This window comes from Sebastes fasciatus, chromosome 14 (assembly GCF_043250625.1).
Source record: "Sebastes fasciatus isolate fSebFas1 chromosome 14, fSebFas1.pri, whole genome shotgun sequence".
In the NCBI taxonomy this organism is placed as follows: domain Eukaryota; kingdom Metazoa; phylum Chordata; class Actinopteri; order Perciformes; family Sebastidae; genus Sebastes; species Sebastes fasciatus.
Window position 1 is genome coordinate 8,048,315 of NC_133808.1, and position 20,930 is coordinate 8,069,244.

The window sequence follows — 20,930 nt, forward strand, 5'->3', positions numbered from 1 at the left end:
TTTCCCCCCGGGGATCAATAAAGTATTTCTGATTCTCATATTTATTTCCTTGCCGGAGGGAGGGAAGTTTGTCCTGAAGTGGCCGCTGTATTTATACCCTACACCATAAAGAAGGCTGCTTCACTCAGCTGTAAGTGTGACTACAAACAGAGTTCACTCAACCACAGAGTGGGAGGGTGTAGAGGGAATTTGAATTGGATTTGGGCCATGTAGTGCAAAAAGCTTTGAGTGAGTGGTCGGAAGACTACGCTGTATAAATGCAATTCCGTATAAATGCAAGTCACATACACATATTTGTGTGTATGTGTTAATACGTGCAGAATAGGGGTGGGCACAAAATTGTTTTTGATTCGATACCAATAATACCAGGGCCAGAATCCCTTCTTGTTAAAAGCAGCTAATATACTACTATGTGGGGGAGAAAATGTGTCATGATGTATGAGCTGAATGCATCATTAATAGGCTTCTTCAGGAAACTTAAAAGACGTTAATAAGAATCATATTAAAAACCTGTGGTGGAGCGTTTGGTGAGTTAAGGCTCTCCTGGGAGGTGTGGCTGCAGGGGCCCAGATGGGACTGGTAGAGAGGGTAGTGCTGACAGTGGTCATCCTCCTCTGAGTCTTCAGGGCCGGGCAGAAAGCTGCTGCTGCCCTGGGGGCCCCAAGCACTACCACTGCCACATGAGGAGTAGCTGAGTCGGGAGATGGAGCGGGATGGAAAAGTTTGGTTGTCTGGGTACGCAAGGTCATCTGGAAAAAAAACACATATGACGGTAAATCAGGAAATAAAATGAGCAATACTGTTTCCACATTTTCTTCAGTAGTTAAGGCAAAAGTCAATATCATGGCTGCAAAATAAAAATGTAATTGAAAATATGGGTACCCACGAGTCTCCCCTTTACAGACATGCCCGCTTTATGATAATCACATGCAGTTTGGGGCAAGTCATAGTCAAGTCAGCACACTGACACACTGACAGCTGTTGTTGCCTGTTGGGCTGCAGTTTGCCATGTTATGATTTGAGCATACTTTTTATGCTAAATGCAGTACCTGTGAGGGTTTCTGGACAATATTTGTCATTTTTTTGTGTTGTTAATTGATTTCCAATAATAAATATATACATACATTTGCATAAAGCAGCATATTTGTCAACTCCCATGTTGATAAGAGTATTATATACTTGACAAATCTCCCTATAAGGTACATTTTGTGATTTATTTGCGATTAATCACCATTAAGTACGGACAATCATGTGATTAATCACGATTAAATATTTTAATTAATTGACAGCCCTATCACTAATACTACAGTATGGGATCCTTAACTTGTGACTTGCTCCTGTTGTGGCTCCTCTCTGCTTCTTTCATGCACATGCTATACATGTCAATTTGCTGTTTTTATCCACATGTTCTTTAGCGAAAGTTTGTTGAAACCATTTAGGTGACCTGAGATGTGTTTTCTCCTCTCTTTACCTTGCTGTGGAGCCATTCCCAGGTCCAGACCTTTGCGTTGCTCCACCAAAATCTGGTGGAAAACAGAGGCTATGTCAGCCTCAGCAAGCATCGACTCCCTCTCACCTACATCCATGTCCATGATGTCATGCGAGACTGGGGCCTAAGAGAGAGGATGGAGAGAGGTGAGTGTGACCAACTGTTCATCTGTACTAAGGAGCTGATGATGCTGTTTCAGGCTCCCCTAGAAACTTAGCATCAGAGGGAGAGGTGAAGGCACCGGGGTTGTCACAAAGATATGATTTAATAAAGTGAGGGTTAGAAATAATAGGAATAACTGGGAAATTCCAAAATGTACTGTCATTTCACATTTATTTCAAGTTACATGAATTTCTTTTTTTCTTTTTTCTTTAGATTATAAGAGAACCCCAAAAAGTGGTTATTGCCTTAAGTGGATTTAGTTACCAGTTTTAGTAAAATCATTAATGGTGTACAGTACAGTAATAACAAATATACTGTATAGATAGTAAGTACAATAAGCTACAATGAAAAAGTGGAGGCACAGCAGTGAATTATGTTATACTGCTCAATTTTGATAAATGTTACGATCAAATCTAAAATTACAACCTAGGTGACCGACCCCTTAATTTAGAGTTTTTCTGGCATTAGTTTGGTAAGTTGGGGTTTGGTATGTTGGTCTTGGCCAATAATGCAACAACCCCAAGTAGCAACAACTCTGCTTTCACAGTTCATCAAATTTATTTTTTAAGATATAAACACAGGAGATTGGGGGGGGTCTATTTCCCCTGAATCTCTAAATGATTCAGCCATTGTGACTTGGTTTCATGCCACTTGAGTCTCTTAGTATCTGTGCACACACGAGCATACACATTTGGAGAATGAATAATGACAGTGCTCGACACAAATGTAATATTGTCTTGCCAAACCAGACCGGGTTTGGCAAAGAGAGAAAACAGAAACAAGCTAAAGAAGAAACAGACAGCGGGCCCCTGGTATGAAGGCATGCAGATTAGTTTGGGTTTGGGGAAAAGCTGGTTCTGGGAGGGTGGTCCAGCTTCTACCTGATTTTTCCGTCCTCTTGATTCGATGACGTAGTCGCAGCCCAGTTGGAAATCAATGGGATCGACAGTTAGCCGCCTTTTGGTCTTTTTCATCTTTGGAGAGCAGAAAAGGAAACACCATCACCAACAGAGAGGAGAGAGTAGAGAGGAAAGAAAGATGGTTTGTATGAAAAGGTAAAAGTGTAGCGTAGCGGAGAGGAAGGACATTGCAAAACACTTCTCACTTTGAGATTACCAAAGATTGAGCACAATGTAACCATTTTACTTTTTGTTATTTTGGAAAAGTTTATTCCTCTCAAAATATGTGTCATTTTAAAAACACACAGAAGTATGATTAACAGCACTAATTGTTGTTCTGAATGTATCACTACAAAGACTCTTCTAACCATCTGGATAACAAAATATTCAATCGGTTGCACAAATAGCAGCCACAAATGACATATGTCATTACTCTTTTTGTAAAACACGAGCAAAATGCAAAAACGTTATTTTGTATGAAAATATAAAATATTGTAAAGTAACATCAATATCAACCCAATGTCACGCCAAAGCGTGTAATAGACCCACCTGTCTACCGGAGGACAGCATTTCAGTATTACGTTTTGCCTCGCCAAGACCTGAATATTACACGCCTGTATTAATGTGCAGTATCAGCAGGGGGCAACAAAACCACTCATTTTGGATTAGGCAGCAAAACCACTTAGTTAGGTTAAGGTAAAACTTAAAATAAGTACGTAAACTAAGTAAAATCAAAGAGATAAAGAGAACTGGATACAGGCGGGTTTCCGTTCATTCCTATGAGAGTTGCTCAGTGGCGAATGAAGTCTATGGGAAAAAGCCTTTGTGGGCCCAACGGCGTCACGTGACAGACACATAAGTTGTAGAACCACCGTTTGGCCACTAAAAACAATTTGTCTCAGAGCCCGGCACACTTCCTGGGGCCTTGAGTAAAACACGTACAGAAACAACGTTATGTCAGTGGGGAAAACACGTGACAACCGTCACTGCAAAACATGTGACAAACAACTAACTTAACTTGCAAAACAAAACACCGGTCTCAAACATGGGTCTCCCGCTTGAAAGTCCTCATCTTTCTCACTTTATATACTACGTAACTAGCTCTGAAGTTAGACTTCTGTCACTACACAACACGTGACAAACATTACGTGACAACTGTCACTACAAAACACTGCACCTTCATGCAGGTGTGTAATATTCACGTCTTGGCGACACAGAACGCGACACTGACATGCTTTCTTCCGGTGGACAGGCGGGTCTATTACACGCTTTGTCGTGAGACCGGGCTGTCAATATATGCCAATATAACTTAATAATAATATATAATATAACTGTTACATTTTCAAATTTTGGTTCACACGGTACAAATTGAGCATGCACTTATGTCATCTTATACCATCTTTTTTTGGATTAGGAAAAGTGGCACAACTTTGGAAAAGAGTTCAAAATAGTTTTTTTTAAAGTTACTGTGAGGAACTTTTAACTGGTTATGAAATATAATACCGATGCCTCTATATGACCTACATAAGAAACGAGACCATCGAAGAGAACAATGGCTATTTCTATAAAGTTATTCTTAATGCTCGTCATCGGTGCCACCGAAATCAGAGCAAATCATGCAGGTTCCCCAGCAGCGCGACCTCCAGCAGCAACCAGCCTGCAGAAGACGGACCCAGATCCGGCTTCGCTGCCGCCTTCGACCTGCAGTCGGAGCTCTGGGAGGTGGAGAGCTCTGCGCCTCTTAGCAGCGGCTTCTCCTCCGGCCAGGAGCAGAGCTTCCCCTCGCTACTCCGCCGGTCCCCACTGGGAGCCCACAATGACACCACGCTGCTGGAGGGAAGGGAGGCACGGGAGAACCAGAGGTTTTCTAAAGGGACTCTGGTGCTCGGAAACCGATTTTGTCCGTAGGGGCCGTCAAAATCCACACAATGAAAGTTGCTTGTGCAGCTGACAGAATATTTTATCATCCAGATGGTTAAAAGAGTCTTTCGGAACAGTGGTAAGTGTTGTTAATCAACCTGGGTGGATGGGTACATCTAGTTTTTTGGGGAAAAACAGATACTTAGCTTTGTTACTTAAATGTAATATTATTACATGAGAGGCACAAACTGGGGCTAGGAGAACATCTGCCTGGCTATGTGACCTAGAAAGACAGGGACTTCTTTTGAGACTCAGGTTCAAGCCCTGTGTTGCTGACGAAGGATCCTACCCAAGAATCTTTGAGCAAGACACTGAATCCCTACAGGCTCCTAAAAACCCTCTCTGAGTAACATATCATCTCTGAGACAGTGAAAATGTCAGGAGAGTTTCCTCAATAAGGTGTTTCAAAAGGCAGTACTCTGTTTGGAACAGTAGAGGGCACTCTGTCTGAGTGAAAGTCAAACCAGGGGTGTAGGAAGCACCACTTGGCCTTGTTGCAGTCAGCCTTTTTGTAACCTCCATCAAATGTCCAATCATATAAGATATAAACAAAACCTTTATCGGTAGTCACATGGGAAACAAAGACAAAGCATCCGCAGACCCGGCAGAGCCCGAGAGTCCTGTCAACCTTTTTTTTTCTACTCAGCAGCCGCTGCAGTGATTGAAAATAAACAAAGCTTAGCTCCCTCATTACACAGAGACTGTGGCATAAACAATAGTAGTCATGGTTTTATGATGAATTTCAGTGGACCCGGTGCCCTTTTTTTTTTTTACAATCTCTAGACTTGAACCAGAGACTGTTTCAACTCTGCTCCGACTCTTTTATGTGCGCGATTATGTGTGACAGCCTGGTATTTACCCACAGTGCACCGCTGCCAGTGCCGGGTGGACCGTGCCTAACCTTAGTCGTCTCAAGCTGTCAAGGCTTCCAGTTGTTCACGAGGGATGGCCTAGATCACACAGATAACCCGCGTAGAAAACACCTCTGCTTTTCAACAGAGGAAGGGGCCGTCAGCATGACAAAGATCAGTATGGGAGCACAGCAGAGCCTTGCAAACTCAAACTCAAGACACATGTGCTGCAAAAGGCTGATATGAATTTCACTGGAGTTATCTGTTTGGCATTTGGCAGCTTTGGTTCCCCCCCGCTAAAACATCTTTTAATAAAGAAAATTAAGAAACAGGAAACTATGAAATAGATAGCCCTGCAAGGACCCCCAGCTGACACCTCCAAATATTAAACTATTTATTGATTTATTTTGTACTTCTCCCTTATTATTACATATTTATTGCTGATTTTTCAATATATGTATTATATATATTTTTTTTCTCTTCCCTTACAGACATAATCATACGTATAAACATATGTGCCATATGTAACAGATTTCCCCTAAAACAATCAGTAATTACACTAATTTAACTCATAGTATCTCATATATTCCTTTGTTGTCGGTTTTGCACTCTGGTTCCTGTATGGTTTAAACAAGCGGGTAAAAACTTGTTAAACTGTTTTATAACCAGTTTTAGAGGTGCTGGTAGGTCTGTTTTGCTTCCTTTGGATAGAGCCAGGCTGCTTCCCTCCTTGTGCAGTCTTTATGCTAAGTTAAGCTGCTGGCTGTAGCTTCATACTTATCGTAGACACTCTGCATTATTTTGAATCACACCATACAGTACTATGTCATTGCGTTTCCACTTTTCTTGTCTGATATTTTATTGCGATTAAATTGATATTTCCCTCCTTAAAAGAAAAAGAAAAAAGGAAAGAGAAACAGGAAACGTCCGGTGTGGGCAAAAGATCAACAGAACTGAGGTGAAACAGGTATTGTTTGTAGGTTACCGCATGTCGAAGTCTTAGTCTCGAAGAATTAGCGGAGACAAACACCAGAACTACTAATGTTCTGCTGTCTGAGAACAAATTGATATCTGCTTCTTGTTTTATGATGCACATCACTGGAATGCTTTCTGTTGGCCACAAGCTCACTAAAACTTAAGTACCTACAAAATAGCTACAAGATGCTTATTTATTTAATGTTCCCAACAAGCAAACAAAGAGGCAGTTAAAGCTGTAGTAGGCAGACTTGAGCAAAAATTATGCAAAAAAATAAGTTACTTTTATAAAACGGTCACTATATCCTGACAGTAGTGCATGAGACAGGTAATCTGAAAATAAATAATGTGCCTCTGTGTCCTCCGGTGTTCCTAATGGCATTTACAAGATTTCACAGATCGGAGGAAAACAATCAATCAGAGCCGAGCTGGAGCCTTGCCGTCTCTGAGCAGCTGTCAATCACTCACAAACTCCGAATGACCTGTGATTGGCCAAGGTCTCCTGTCACTGGTTAGATTTCCTAAAGCCTGAAAACAGAGCCATGAGGAGGTGCAAAAGTCTAGTTTTCTCTCAGAACACTTGAATTACAATATGCTGAAAGATAATTATGGCATTTTTGTCCAATGATGCCAATAATATACTGCCTACTTTGGCTTTAACAGGGAAGCACAATGGAAAAGAACCACATGTAGGCCTACTAGTGTACTAATGAATTAAAAAACGAATTGCCGTACCCCCTTGTAGTGTTGTGAATCTGTTGCATCCATACTGTGCTCCTCATATCCATCTGCTGATAAAGAAGGCAGACAAGTTATTGTTAGTAACATAAAACTTTTGAGAATAACTGAACGACAAAATACTGTACAATAAAGCATATGATTTCTAAAGGAATGCAGTGCACAATTAAAATCATCTGGCTTTGTTCTATGTGCATGCAATTGCGAGCACATCTGCAGACTAAGTTCACCATCCTGAGTAAAGAATTACATCTTTTATATAACTCTTTACAGGAAGATGCAAACTAAAATGTTCAAATGTTTTTATTTTTCCTTTCCACCGGGCACAGCAAGTGCAGCACGAGGTGGCGAAAGGAAGGAACACTGTGTTTTCAGCCACTCTTTATGGGAGCGTTTATGAGTGGGCTGCATTTCTACGTTAACAGTTCGCTCTTGAGAGAGGAAGGATAAACTGGGAACAACAAAAGCTGCAGAGTAAAGCAAATGTTCAATAATGAGCTTCCCAGGTGAGCAGATAAAGTGATGAAGTTGAACGCTTACGCAGAACAACAACACACATGTGAACCGTTACTGCACTAATACTCTATCATTCCCAACCTGAATCCATTTTATAGACTTACATCACTCAGAAATAATCTGCAGAAAGAAATACGCAGATGGACATAAAACACACTAAAAGTAGCATTATTACAACAACTACTACTACTACTACTACTACTACTACTACTACTACTACTACTACTACTACTACTACTACTACTACTACTACTGTACCTCTAATGATACTGATAAAGTACTTTCCACTAACATGTTTCGTTTTAAACCTTGTTTACTCTCCCTGACTAAAACTTCCCTGGCTCTGCTCCTCTACTCTTCATATGCCATGTGAATAAAAGCCAGGAGAGCACTGTACTGTGCCAGCCTAACCAGAACCCTTTAGTCTGTTCCAAAACCACTGTATCCACTGAATGAGACATTCAAACCAGCACGGTTGAAATGGATCATTTCAATAGTCATATGAAAATATTCAATACTGAGACTACATTTCACAGTACCTTGATTTACAGTATTATTCTGATTATTAATTACCATGATGAGCAAAGACTCAACTTTATTAAACATGAATTTAGTAAACTAGGCAGCATATTAAATAGTTAAGAGTTAAGCAGTTATTAAACATTCATGTGACTCCAGAAGGACGACCAAAGAAGGAGGTCTAAGGAAGACCACACACATGGCTGGATTAAGCCTCTGCGGGGCCCCGGGAAAAAAAAAAGTATGGGCTCAAATGGACCCATGATTGTGGTAATTTGGTAAAACAGATTCATTTAGGAATATGAAGAGCACAACAGCAAAACAGGTAATAATGAAGGAGCCACCTAAAAGTTTATTTTAAGGCATATTCTCAACAAACCAACAAACACATGATGCATACAGGGCCACTTTTCCTAGTTGGTAATCCAGCATTGACCACATAGACTCACTGAAAAGTGTCTTAAAATCAGTGCACATAATGTGAACAGCACACAGCAGGTCCGTACGTAACTAAAAATGTCTGACCAGGATTTGCCACATAATGAGGTCACAAGTCCAAGTCCCCATGTGCAAATTGGGTCAAATGGTCGTTACACATCTATCTAATTGCTTTTAGCATGCTAGCGGCATGGCAAAGCCAGCTGGTCCGTCGGTCCATCACTTTGGTCAAGAGAAATATCTCAAACCATTGGATGGGTTACTATAAAATTTTGACGCTCTCTAGAGGATGAATCCAAATGACTAATAGGCCTTTCACACAACGCGGCAACGGCACCACTGCGCTCAGAAACCCATTATTTCCAATGGCTGTTGCAGAGCAACAACAGCTTTTCGCTGCTCCGAGCGAAGGGCAAGAGCAGCGGAGTGATGTTCGCTGAACCCAACGGTGAGCGCAGCGCAAACCGCGTTCTGCGAAATCTTCCAACTTCTCATCTAGCGTAGTCAAAGTTTAAATTCGTCCACTACTTTGGTTTAAGACCAAATACCTATAAATATGAATAAAAGACATTTCCGTGAGTCACAGTTTTTTTATCTGTTCAAAATGTACCTTAAAGGAAGGTTCAAGTCAAGTATTTAATACTCGTATCAACATGGGAGTGGACAAATATGCTTGCTGTATGCAAACGTATGTATATATGTATTATTGGGAATCAATTAACAACACAACATAATGATAAACATTGTCCAGAAACCCTCACAGGTACTGCCTTTAGCATAAAAAAATATGTTCAAATCATAACGTGGCAATCTGCAGCCCAAAAGGCGACAACAGCTGTCAGTGTGTCAGTGTGCTGACTTGATTATGGCTTGCCCCAAACTGCATGTGATTATCATAAAGTGGGCATGTCTGTAAAGGGGAGACTCGTCAGTACCTAGAGAACCCATTTTCACTCACATATCTTGAGGTCAGAGGTCAAGGGACCCCTTTGAAAATGGCCATGCCAGTTTTTCCTCACCAAAATTTTGCGTAACTTTGTAGCGTTGTTTAGCCTCCTTCGCAACAAACTAGGATATGGTTGGTACCAATGGATAACTTAGGTTTTCTAGTTTCATATGATACCAGTATCACTCTAGCTTTAAAACTGAGCCCGCTACAACCTAAAAATCGCAAGTTGCGTTAATGCGTTAAAGAAATTAGTGGCGTTTAAATTAATAATTAATAAATTAATAATTAGCATTAACGCTTTATTATCGCATTAACTTTGACAGCCCTAATATTAAAATCAAAAGATATATCTGTCAAAGATATCTGACCTTTCCTTATGATTTAGATCATTATTCATTCAGTTTAGTGTACTTACTGTGGACCTCCGGCATGCTCTGTGTATCATATTCATGAGGCTCTGGAAAACAGAAAAGATAAAAGAAGACTTATTCAGTTGTGTTTAATTACAACTAGAAATGAAAATTAATGAGGTGAGGTTTGCCATTTTCCAATTCAGTACGCTGACTATAATAAATAGCTAAACAAATTGGGATAATTCAGGTAGTCCTTAGCCGAGGCCACTTTCCACATAAAATTATAATCAGAAGCAGAAGCAGCAGTAGCACCATTAAACTGAGGCGCTGAGGTCAGCCAGCTAATTGAGTTACACTCTTTTTTATACAGCGTATGTGAACAAAGACTCTGTTGTAAGCATTAGAGTTTGTGCACAAAGATACTGTACACACAGGATGACACCCTCCGAGCTTTGGGGGCCCAACGGACCACAGCAGCACATACAGTCAAAAGACAGCAAAAGAATGTGTGTGTGTGTGTTTGAGTGTACAGTCATGCATGTTGAATTTAATCCAGGTGGTCACATGAATGTCTGCATTTGATGAGTGGTCGGTCATTTTAAACATAATGCACCTGTTAACATACACATTTATGGCTGCGTTTCATAACTACAACATACATCTGTGCACACGCTGCGAGCTGGATTCCTCATAAAGACATGACAAACTAAAGTTTTGTTCTCCCTCTCCTCTCTCTCTGTCTCTCTCTCTCTCTGCTTCTGGTTGGTGGAGCTCTGCAGGACTGAATCTTTCAATTCCAGGCACAGAATGGGAGACATGTGACTGGATGATCACAAGGCCCGCCGGGCTAAGCCAGCAAACCAACTCGTTCTGTATCCTGTCCCAAAATCCTCCAGGGTGACTCAGCGTAAGCAGTACCAGGAGCCCCGGCTGTCTCCTCATAATTCATTGATCTCCCGATGCTATGATCTCACTTGAAGACCTACTGTGTATAATAATGCTTAAAGCTGATATGCAGTGGGCTTCAAGGGCACTTGTTTTATAAGCTCTGGGTTTACTACTTAGTTTGTGTGGGAATTGACTTTTTTCTGTGGCATTGGGTATTCAGGGGAATTGATTCCCCGCACCACAAAGGAGACATAGCAAGTGGTGTGCGTGTTGCCTTCTACTTGTCTCCTGCCCTGGGTTTTGACCAGAGGATATTGGTAATGTTGCGGGAGCAACTTCAAAAAGAGAGCAAAACGTGCTGGAAAGGTTTTGATGAAGCCTCATACCGTCACTGCTTCAGACTTTAAACACAAGCAGCAAACATAAACAGGACTTTTCCACCACATGGGAATAAAGTCTCAAGAGGTACAACAGGCAGTCTAAATGTCCCACAAGGCTGAGCTTCCAAGGGCACTGGAAGCTCAGCCTTGGAAGCTCAGCCTCGTGGGACATTTAGACTGAGCTTCAAAGAGCACTGGTCAGTTAAGGACAACAAATGGACATTGGAGGTTCTGGCTTGAGCTGTATCCATAGGTATGTGATAGCGCTCAGCACAGCTGTGAAGAGCCAGAGCTGGAAAAACAGCAGAGATGGAAAATTATTAAACCCTGTGACAGATTTGGCAGCCTGTTGATGATGGTTGATTATCTGAAAAAGAGAAAGGAAATGAATTGTTGTGACTCAGTGTCACAAAAATGAGGGGGTCTCATAGACAGGTGGCTGACAAATGGAAGAAATACAGCAACGTGAAGTGTCTTTGGAGCTGCCAGAACAGCTTTAAGAACACCATTCCTTCAAATGATATTCCATAATTTAATGTTTTTTTTATGATGGTGGGGAGCAGTGTCTAATCTCCATATGTGTTCCATTGGGTTGAGAGTTGGTGACTGCAAAGGCAATAGCGTTCAGTCCAATAATGTCCGTGCTACTTGCATTAACTTTGTTGTTCGCTGGGATAATACGAGCTCCACTTGGAAAAAGAAAATGCATATCCAAGTCCAATTCCTGAACTTGAACTCGAAAAACTGACACAACCCACACATGTGATGCACTTGGCATGGTGATGTTTTACCAATTCTTCAGATTCAACAGCCTAATATGCATTCTCCGTACAGTCACAGTACAGAATGCAGCTGTTGAATCTCCTTGAAGCCTTTCATTTATTGGGGATTTCTTGGGGTAAGCTCAAGCTGACTTCCAGCAATGCTCTGTGACTTCCACTTCGGACTTGGAGCACCTCCAGAGGACTTGTAAAGCAATGAGTGGAACGGATGGAAATTTGTTAAGGCTGCCCCTTCAAAGTCACCTTGACCTGAGATCTGACATTCTTTCACATTTGTAACATTTGATCGCGCTGCTTCACATTCGTATAAACATTCCCACTTGGCAGCTGCCCAAAACAAGTACAGTTTTGGACCGCTGAGCAGCTTCAGTCAGCTGGAGTTAATGTCTTTGCTGAAAGGCCACAGTGACAGGGTTTGTTAAGTAAATAGGTGTTACTCATTGACTTACCACGTATCGATTTTCACATTCATTTCATTTTCAGTGGATCAATGATTAAAAGATTCCAGACACAAGTTTTAAAACCACTTTTCACAATGAGCATCATGTTGGGAAAATCCTGAAACCTTTCACAAACCAATGTGGTAACAAATCTTCACATTTATTTTCTGTACGGAAAACCACACACAAAGGGATCTTCATAATAAAAACTCACCTTCAAGGTCATTCTGAGAGCAGCTGCGTTCTCCGCTCAACCTCTTGAAGAGCGATCGCATCACCTTGGCACTGCCGAAGCGCTTGAAGCGGGCACGAACGTTTTCATGGTACCACTCCAAAGTACCGATCTTGAGGACCCTGTTAAAAGAAATGGAGGAGCCAAATGTGTACTAATGACTTCACACAAGGACGAGTCACCAGTAATTACAGAGAATACTTGAGGGAATACAAGCACAGGACATTACTGACTGCTATGGTGAGTGCAGGTTTAAGACATGAGATGTATAGCATGATATTTTCCAGACATTTAGTTCAGTGAGGGGCTTTTTGTGCGCAGCCACATCTGAGCAAACAATAGTATAATGGTTACATATGGAGCTGGAGTGAGCAGTTTGGATTAGATCCTATTTCAAAAACACATAACTCTTATTCAGACCTCAGTTGAGCCGCCAAGTCAAAGCAAAGTATTTGTCTACTAGCTGCTGAAAAGCGTACAAATGTATTGATTAAGTGCTTTCATGCCGTCACTCATAACTGACTAATACCAACATTCCATCAATAGCTTTGTGTCAGACCCCCAGGGTGCTACGGATTTACACTACCAAACAACATGGTTTCCTATTTTTCTTAAAGAACTTTTGATAACAGTAAAAGGGAAAGAAGTTTTGTTGTGAAAAAAATACAGGGCAAAAAGGCCATGGTGCAGTGTTGTAGTCAAGACCACCTAAACCGAGACCAAGTCATGACCAAGACCAGAGTGTATCGCGACCGAGACAAGATCAAGACTTTGAGGGGTTGAAAATGAGTCAAGACCAAGACCAGACTAGTGCGAGTCCCACACGGCATGAAACAATTACAATAAACCATAAGCACTCCTCAAATTGATCTGAAAGATCCACACTCCCATAAATCCGTTTGTCGGTAAGTATCACAAACAAGGGTCACAAACATGTTCACAGCTGGACTCCCAAGCAAAAAAAAACCTCTGATTTGGTGGTGATTTCTTCAGTGATCAGTGATCCTATAGGACTGTACTGTGCACAGCTGTGCACCATGACTAGCATGTAGCTAGTATGTAGCTTTAAAGACACGATCAGTCTGAACAATGGTGGGTGAATTCTGATGTAATATAGAAAAATATGAATGAATGTGTGATGTCATCCATAAGCAATGTTCAGCTGGGGACACACTAAGCCGTCATCAAAGAACCAGCAGCGACGAAAGCCACCAGTTATTCTGTATTTGTCTTTCAAAAAGCAAAACCCGAAGACTGAGGACGGCGGATATTCAAGCCGTCGATACGTACATGAAACAAAGCGGCGTTTGCCGACCATTTTCACACCACTCTCTCACCACTTAGCTTCATTCTAGATGGCCATATCGTTGTGAAAATATCCGTGTATTGGAATGATCAGATGAGATGAAGATGAAAAATAAGCCTTCTGTGTTTTTCCTCTTGACTTTACTTATTGGCTTGCTTTCCTCCCGTCCGTTTCGCCTCTCGTACACTGATTAGTTTAAGCTAAACCGCCAATCACATTGATTTCTCTCACCGACGAGCGCCGCCACCGATTCAACATGCTGAATTGGCCGAAAAACCTCTGACATGGGCAGACTAGAGCCGATGGTACGGAACAAACCAAAAAAACTACGCCAATGGATGCTCACTGACGGCCCCACACTGTCGGACAGCCGAGCGTCGGCTTAGTGTGTCAGGGCCCTTTGGTGACCCATGGGCTTACTGCTTGCTGCCATTTGGGTAAACAGTCCCAAATCAAGCAAATAAGCTTTGAAATGTATCTCTCTCTTACCTCTTGACACCACCAGATGTCCTCTGGAGAAAAAAAATATTAACTTTTTGTTCCCAGAGATAGGCTGCCACTTTTTCAATGGATCTCTACTATATACACTACTACAGTACAAGAGAAGGTTGTCCAGCTGTTGGCCATGGTATTGGCTTCACTTTGATTTACTACTAGTTTAAATTTTTAAATTTGTAATTTCGTACCTGGCCATGCGACAGGGATTGCACACCCAGCCATGCTCCTTCTTGTTGTAGAGACTGCAGGACTTGCAGATGTAGAGCTGGCAGTCCAGACACTGACGCTTGCTGTTCACCAGGAACTTGAAGGGCTGGAGACATCGAATACAGTGCGACTCGGTCAGGCTGCTCTGGTTGCCCAACAACTCTCTCTTGGTGTCTTCTTTCTCAATCTGGGTCTTTAGGTCACTAAAAAAACAGGGTTGGAAATATAGTCGAGTGAAGGCATAGTTCAACAAGTGCAGACAGTTTTCTTTCTAAATATTGTATATAGAGGTTTTATTTCTTATTTCATTGTCTGTCATTGGTGCTTTTTATATATATTTATATATTATTTATGTAAACACCATTTTTTCATTACTTGTGGACATAATAGTCCTGTCTATTCTTTAACTTTCTTTATCCAACTTTGTTGTCCTTGTCCCTAGCTGTTATTTCTATTTAAGAGATATGCAAAAAAAAAAAGATTCCTTGTATTATGTGCACACGAACTTGGCCAATGAAGGTGATTCTGATTTTGCGTATTCACCTGTACTCAAAGGCTGCAAGGTAGGCAAGCTACCAAACGACAAAAACAAATTAAAAGACAACAAACAATGAATTGAACTGCCTGTTCATTCAATTCATTCAAAGCCTTTCGCTCCTTTGTGGAGCATAGGCCGTTGACCACAGTCCGCCAGAGTCTTTTGTCCTGGGCTTTCCTCTCCAGTTGTTTCCATGTCAGCCCGCTCTGTGTGATGTCCGTGTCAAGGTCCCTGCGCCAGGTGTTCTGCCTGTGGTAAATTTTAATTCACATCTGGTATCATAGTAAAAGCTACACAAATGACCCCAGTCCTTTATCTCTTTCTCTCTAGAGAGCATAATCAAATCTACTGTATTACGCTAAATAAAAACATGCCATCATTTATCGTTTTCATGTGTTTGTAAAGAGACCATGTGTTAAACAGCATTGAAACACATTAGAGCTGTGTGATGAAAAGATAAGACAAACCACAGCTGTTCACTACTTACAATGAAATGGATTTGAAAAAAATTAAAATAAACTTTAGCTATTCAGGGGAGTTTCCCTTAGAGGTAGCCTCTCTTTTGCAGAAATGCCCTGATCACATTTGCACAGTTACACACATTCACACCTGGAAGCTGCCCAGTACAACCACAGTCTGATCTGCTGGCCTCTGAGGAGCTCCACTGGAGCAGTTAAGGTTAAGGGCCTTGCTCAAGAGCACTTCAGTGGTGGTAAAGAAGGAGGGGCATCACTTTCCCCTCCCAGATTTACCCTGCTGGTCCAGGGGATGGAACCGGCGACCACCGGGTCACTAACTCACTTCATAACTTGTGTATAACAGATGTTTTACAAAGGAAATTACTTTAATTTAGTCAAAGGTTTGTATGTGTTGTAGTTAATATGCAGAACTCATCAAGCAGGAGGAAACATTTTACTTTAGGGGTCGATACAGCGTCAGTGAAAAGTGCGTCTATATTGACTTTCTTTTTTTAAAGATTTTTTTTGGCTGTTTTTGCCTTTATTTGATGGACAGGTCCGATAGACTGGAAAGGGGAGAGCGAGGGGATGAAATGCAACAAATGGCAACGGGCTGGACCCAAACCCACAGCCGCTGCAGTAAGGACTCAGCCTTGGTAGGCGCCCACTCTACCAGGTGAGCTACCTGGGTGTCCCACTATATTGACTTTCTTTTTTTTCCCACTTCAGTTTTTATTGATGTTTTCAAGGTTATACACATATCAATCAACATATGGGCATGTATACCGTCAGACCCACAGACAAAGGGAACAATACATACAGGACTCGTGTTTGGGAGTTACACTTCCATTATTCCATACATTCTCACATAATTTCCAACTCAATCAGTTGTCCTTTCTGCAGTCTTCGTCGCTGTTTTGGTTTTTGAATATTGTCCATTTCTCCCACTTGTCTTCCATCTGTGTTTCTTGCAGTCTTAAACGATGTGTCAGCTTCTCCATTATGTATATCTCCTTTACTACCCCCATCCACTGCTCGTGTGTAGGGGGTTCCTATATTGACTTTCCAATAGGACTTGCTGCACTTACATGGCTTCATTCTCTCTGTATTTACCATGAAGCAGGGTTGATTACTGTAGGTCTACTGCTAATTAATATCTTGTATATAGTAGTACAGTAAACATTGCTGCAACTCAGTGTAGCGCTTTCTGCACCTTTTTATAAAGGTAGCGCCCTGTGTTCGTAAAACTTAATTCCCAGGTTGGCTTTAGTTAAACCCTTATTCCTGTTGTTGCTTTATTTTAATAACCCATAATTATTTCCTCCCTATTTCTTATATGTGACAGCACTGTGGTTATGTTTATACCTAATACAAATCACATAACAAATATGTCCCCAACAATTTACTCAATTGATTAACTAAAAGGGAATGATATCAAAAATATGTAAAATAAAAAAGTCAATAAGATAGTATACCAAGAAAATAGTACTTTGACCTTTCACAGAGATAAACAAGGCAGTATTAACCCAAGTCAATCTTCCATGTTCCTTTAACCTTCTGGGGTCACTAGCATATATGTCACCCTTTAATGTGCTTGGTCTAGCCCAAAATAACATAAAGCAGTACCAAAAGGATATGCAATGAACTCTTATGGTTTCTTTTACTTTCACCAATAATAACCTGGTGGGCCCACACACACTCTCTCTCACACACGCACACACACTCTCACACACACACACAAGCCGGCAAACAGAAAAGGACCATTAATGAAAACAACCCCGTTGCAGGCCTGGTCGGTGCTCGGGAACGTGGTGACCAAAAACAGTCGAGACCGTTTCGCTCTAACAGCCAAATAAAAGCTGAGTACTCACTTTAGCGTAGCAGAGTTTGTGTTACAGAGTCCTAATGTTGCCCCTCCAAGAGTAGTGCAAAAAGCTAGAAAGGCTGAAAGCTTACCATGGCAGTGCAACAGGTGAAATCTTCTTTCTCCCGCGTTGCCAGAGGAGCTACCAGGCTTTTATCCAGGTCACCTGGAGGCTATCTGGGCGGTCCAGAGTGTCCTTTGGCGATAGTTAGCTTGGCTAGTTAGCTTGGCTAGTAAGCTAGAAAGGCTAACGGCGCAATATCAGCTACTGTGTTGATAGCCACTTCACTACTCTCAATGTATACATTTGGCGTTTCACTTGCTTCTCTCCAACCTCTCCGTTGCGCCGCTCCCTCACTTCTCTCGCTCGACCACCCGCTCCTCTAGTCCCGCCCCACAGCCAATCACAACCAGGTAAAGTGACATGACACATAAACAACCAATTACATGTAATAAAATTAAACACATATAGGTTGTACTCAAAGTAAACCACATGCTCACCAAGTACACTGCAACCAGCCTATTTAAAGTGACACATACTGTATGTGTATATTGAACTGAACATGTCAATATTAACCAAAACATATTTATTCTGAGCAGAACCACCAGGAAACTGGTAGTAGACCAGGAAACCAGCCACAATGGCACTCAGGGGCAGCACAAATTGCCCTGGGGCTACATCAGAAATAGAGAAACACTAACAATGCTGCAAAGATTGTGTTCTAAGACAAGACTGCCTTGAAATGAGGTTTGCACACTGTTTATGATCAAACTCAGCCAAATTTTGGTGCCGCCATGAAAGCTCTTTTTTTTTTACATTTCTGTTTATGTATGGGTACATAAAATAAGACATGTTCAGAGTTGCTGGTACTGTAGGTGTATTTTTCAACTGTGGACAGAGCCAGCTGTTCCCCCCTGACTCCAGTATTTATGCTAAGCTAAGCTAACCATATCCTACACTACTCATCCCACTCTCTCTCACTAAGCCAATAAGCACATTTCCCCCCCAAATGTTGAACTAATAACTGCTGAATATATTTGGGCAAATGTCTAACTTATTACTCACTTTATGTTTTTACAGCTAATAAAATAAACCTTACAGCATTTCATTATACAACGTTTTTATGAGTCAGAATGCTGGCTGATGATTATGATTGAGGAGATGGTTGTCAGCACACGGATGGCTTCATTTGGGCAACTTTGTGTCAACATTATGTCAGCCTTGTTGCACGGGAAAAGTCAGTAAAGGCAGAAAAACCTGCAGTGCTTCTCCAGGAAGATTTAGTACGTTTACAAATAAGAAAAAAATTATCAAGATAGATGTGGTACAGCTTCACTGTGCATGGCCTTAAGTAATTGCTGAAGCAGTCATAAAACTGTATAATGTAAAATGTTTGACAAAATAATCTAATGAAAATAATGTTTAGAGACCTTCTGAGTGACACAGGTCTATTAGTGTATTTGTTATATACTACTTACGACAATATTTATTTATATGTACATTAATGTAGCCTGTGTATGTAGCTATTGACCCCTGATGATGTATTTCTGTGGGTGGAGTGTAAGTGTAGGTAGAATAAGGTTGTCTAATAGGTAAACCGCAAATTGCGAAATTTGGCAAAAACTTGCAAAAACTCTTGCGAGACTCACTGCCCGACGGTCTATCCTAACCATAGCCATTCGAGGGTCAATGCCTAACCTTAAGGGGACTGTTTGTAACGTATAAATCAATTCGGGTCGGTGTCCCATGCGCGCTCGCGTGTGGCTACGCTGTTCAGACTCAGACTCCAACAAAAACTACACGGAAGCACCAAAACCGCAATTATATCTAGTGAAGCAAGCAAGTCTTGCAAAACAGTGTTGGCCTCGGTTCGAGGACGCGGGGGAGACCGTAGCTTTGGTCTCCAGGACCGGAGTCTCTGCTGTACTCTGTTCCTCTGTTCCTCTGCCTGCCTGCCTTCACTAACACACCGCGCTGCTTCTCGCTATTAATCTCCACACGTGTATGCGCGCACACTACACACTGCAGAAGAGTGAGTTTAGCTCTGAGAATATCTAGTGAATGCTGCAGCTCCTCCAGACCAACAGAGGTTTCCCGTGTCTTGTGAAGTGACGGGGCTCCGCAGAGAGAAACGTTATTGTCTCTGACCGGGTGCCGGTGTCTCCCCTGTTTCCTCCGGCCGCGGTCGGGAGGCTGAGGTAGGAAAATCAGCATTGATTCATGTAGAGACTTTCGTCTGGTCAGCTAACATTACTGCCAAGCAGGTAAAATATAGATTGATATTGTGGTTTTAGCTGACGTGTGTCGTTTCACTGTTTTGAGCGATGCTCGTTCATGTCTATTTAGAGCGAGCAAGCGTGAGCCCGACGCTGACTTTCGTTGACTTAACGGCCACAGGTGTCGCTGTTAACAAGCATTTCTGATTCTTACAAACAGTCCCTTTAACTATTTGAGATCAATGGAAAACCTTAACCATCTAGTGAGAGTTTCTCAACTCGTGGGTTACCTTCTAGACACGGCCGGGGAATGTTTCTCCGAACATGTTAGCTAAAGCTGGCTAACAAGTTTTGTTGGCTTGTTTTTTTTTTTTTTTTAACAATGGCTGGAGAAAATAACCTCTCCGGGAACCATCACCTTAACGTGGTGGAGAGGTTTGTGTGTCCCTATGACCCTGAGGGCTGTGTTGTCTGGAGCCTCGTGCTCCTGGTAGGGTCTCCCATGGCAAATTGGTCTTAGGTGAGGGGCCGGACTAAGAATGGTTCACAAAAAACCCAATGACGACACGAGGCAGAGGAGGAGTTACCCGGCCCGGAGGAAGCCCGGGGCCCACGTCTGGAGCCAGGCCCAGACGGAGGGCCCGTCAACGAGCGTCTGGTGGCCGGGCTTGCCACGGAGCCCGGCCGGGGATACCCCGAAAAAGGAACGTGGCACCCCCCTCCTCTCCATCCTGTGGGCTCACCACCTGCAGGAAGAACCGCTTGGGTCGGGTGCGCTGCCACACGGGTGGCAGTGAAGGCCAGGGACCTCGACGGACTGGACCCGGGCGGCAGAGGCTGGCTCTGGGGACGTGGAACGTCACCTCTCTGTGGGGGAAGGAGCCGGAGCTTGTGCGGGAGGTGGAGCGCTACCAGTTGGATCTGGTAGGGCTTACCTCTACGCACAGCCTCGGTTCTGGAACCGTACTCTTGGATAGGGGTTGGACTCTATTCTTCTCTGGAGTTGCCCATGGTGTGAGGCGCCGGGCGGGTGTGGGGATACTCACAAATCCCCGGCTGAGTGCCGCTACGTTGGAGTTTACCCCGGTGGACGAGAGGGTCGCCTCCCTACGCCTTCGGGTTATGGGGGGGAAAACTCTGACTGTTGTTTGTGCGTATGCACCAAACAGCAGTTCGGAGTATTCGGCCTTCTTGGAGACCCTGAATGGAGTCCTGTATGGGGCTCCAGTAGGGGACTCCATAGTTCTCCTGGGAGACTTCAACGCGCACGTGGGCAACGATGGAGACACCTGGAGTGGCGTGATTGGGAGG

The 20,930-nt window shown here is 42.5% G+C and overlaps 1 protein-coding gene across 3 annotated transcripts in view; it reads right to left on the bottom strand.

Annotated features, from left to right (window-relative positions):
• mlphb (melanophilin b) overlaps positions 1-20,930 on the bottom strand; it is a 52,004-nt gene that overhangs the window by 16,134 nt on the left and 14,940 nt on the right. For 2 of the 3 annotated variants that reach the window (XM_074658469.1, XM_074658468.1), the window contains exons 3-9: positions 14,524-14,745; positions 12,514-12,653; positions 9,872-9,913; positions 7,032-7,087; positions 2,533-2,625; positions 1,472-1,613; positions 511-749 (exon numbers count right to left, since the gene is read on the bottom strand). In XM_074658469.1, coding sequence (XP_074514570.1) covers positions 511-749; positions 1,472-1,613; positions 2,533-2,625; positions 7,032-7,087; positions 9,872-9,913; positions 12,514-12,653; positions 14,524-14,745 — 934 coding nt within the window. The remainder of the gene's footprint in view (positions 1-510; positions 750-1,471; positions 1,614-2,532; positions 2,626-7,031; positions 7,088-9,871; positions 9,914-12,513; positions 12,654-14,523; positions 14,746-20,930) is intronic. The other variant, XM_074658470.1, reaches the window with a different exon arrangement.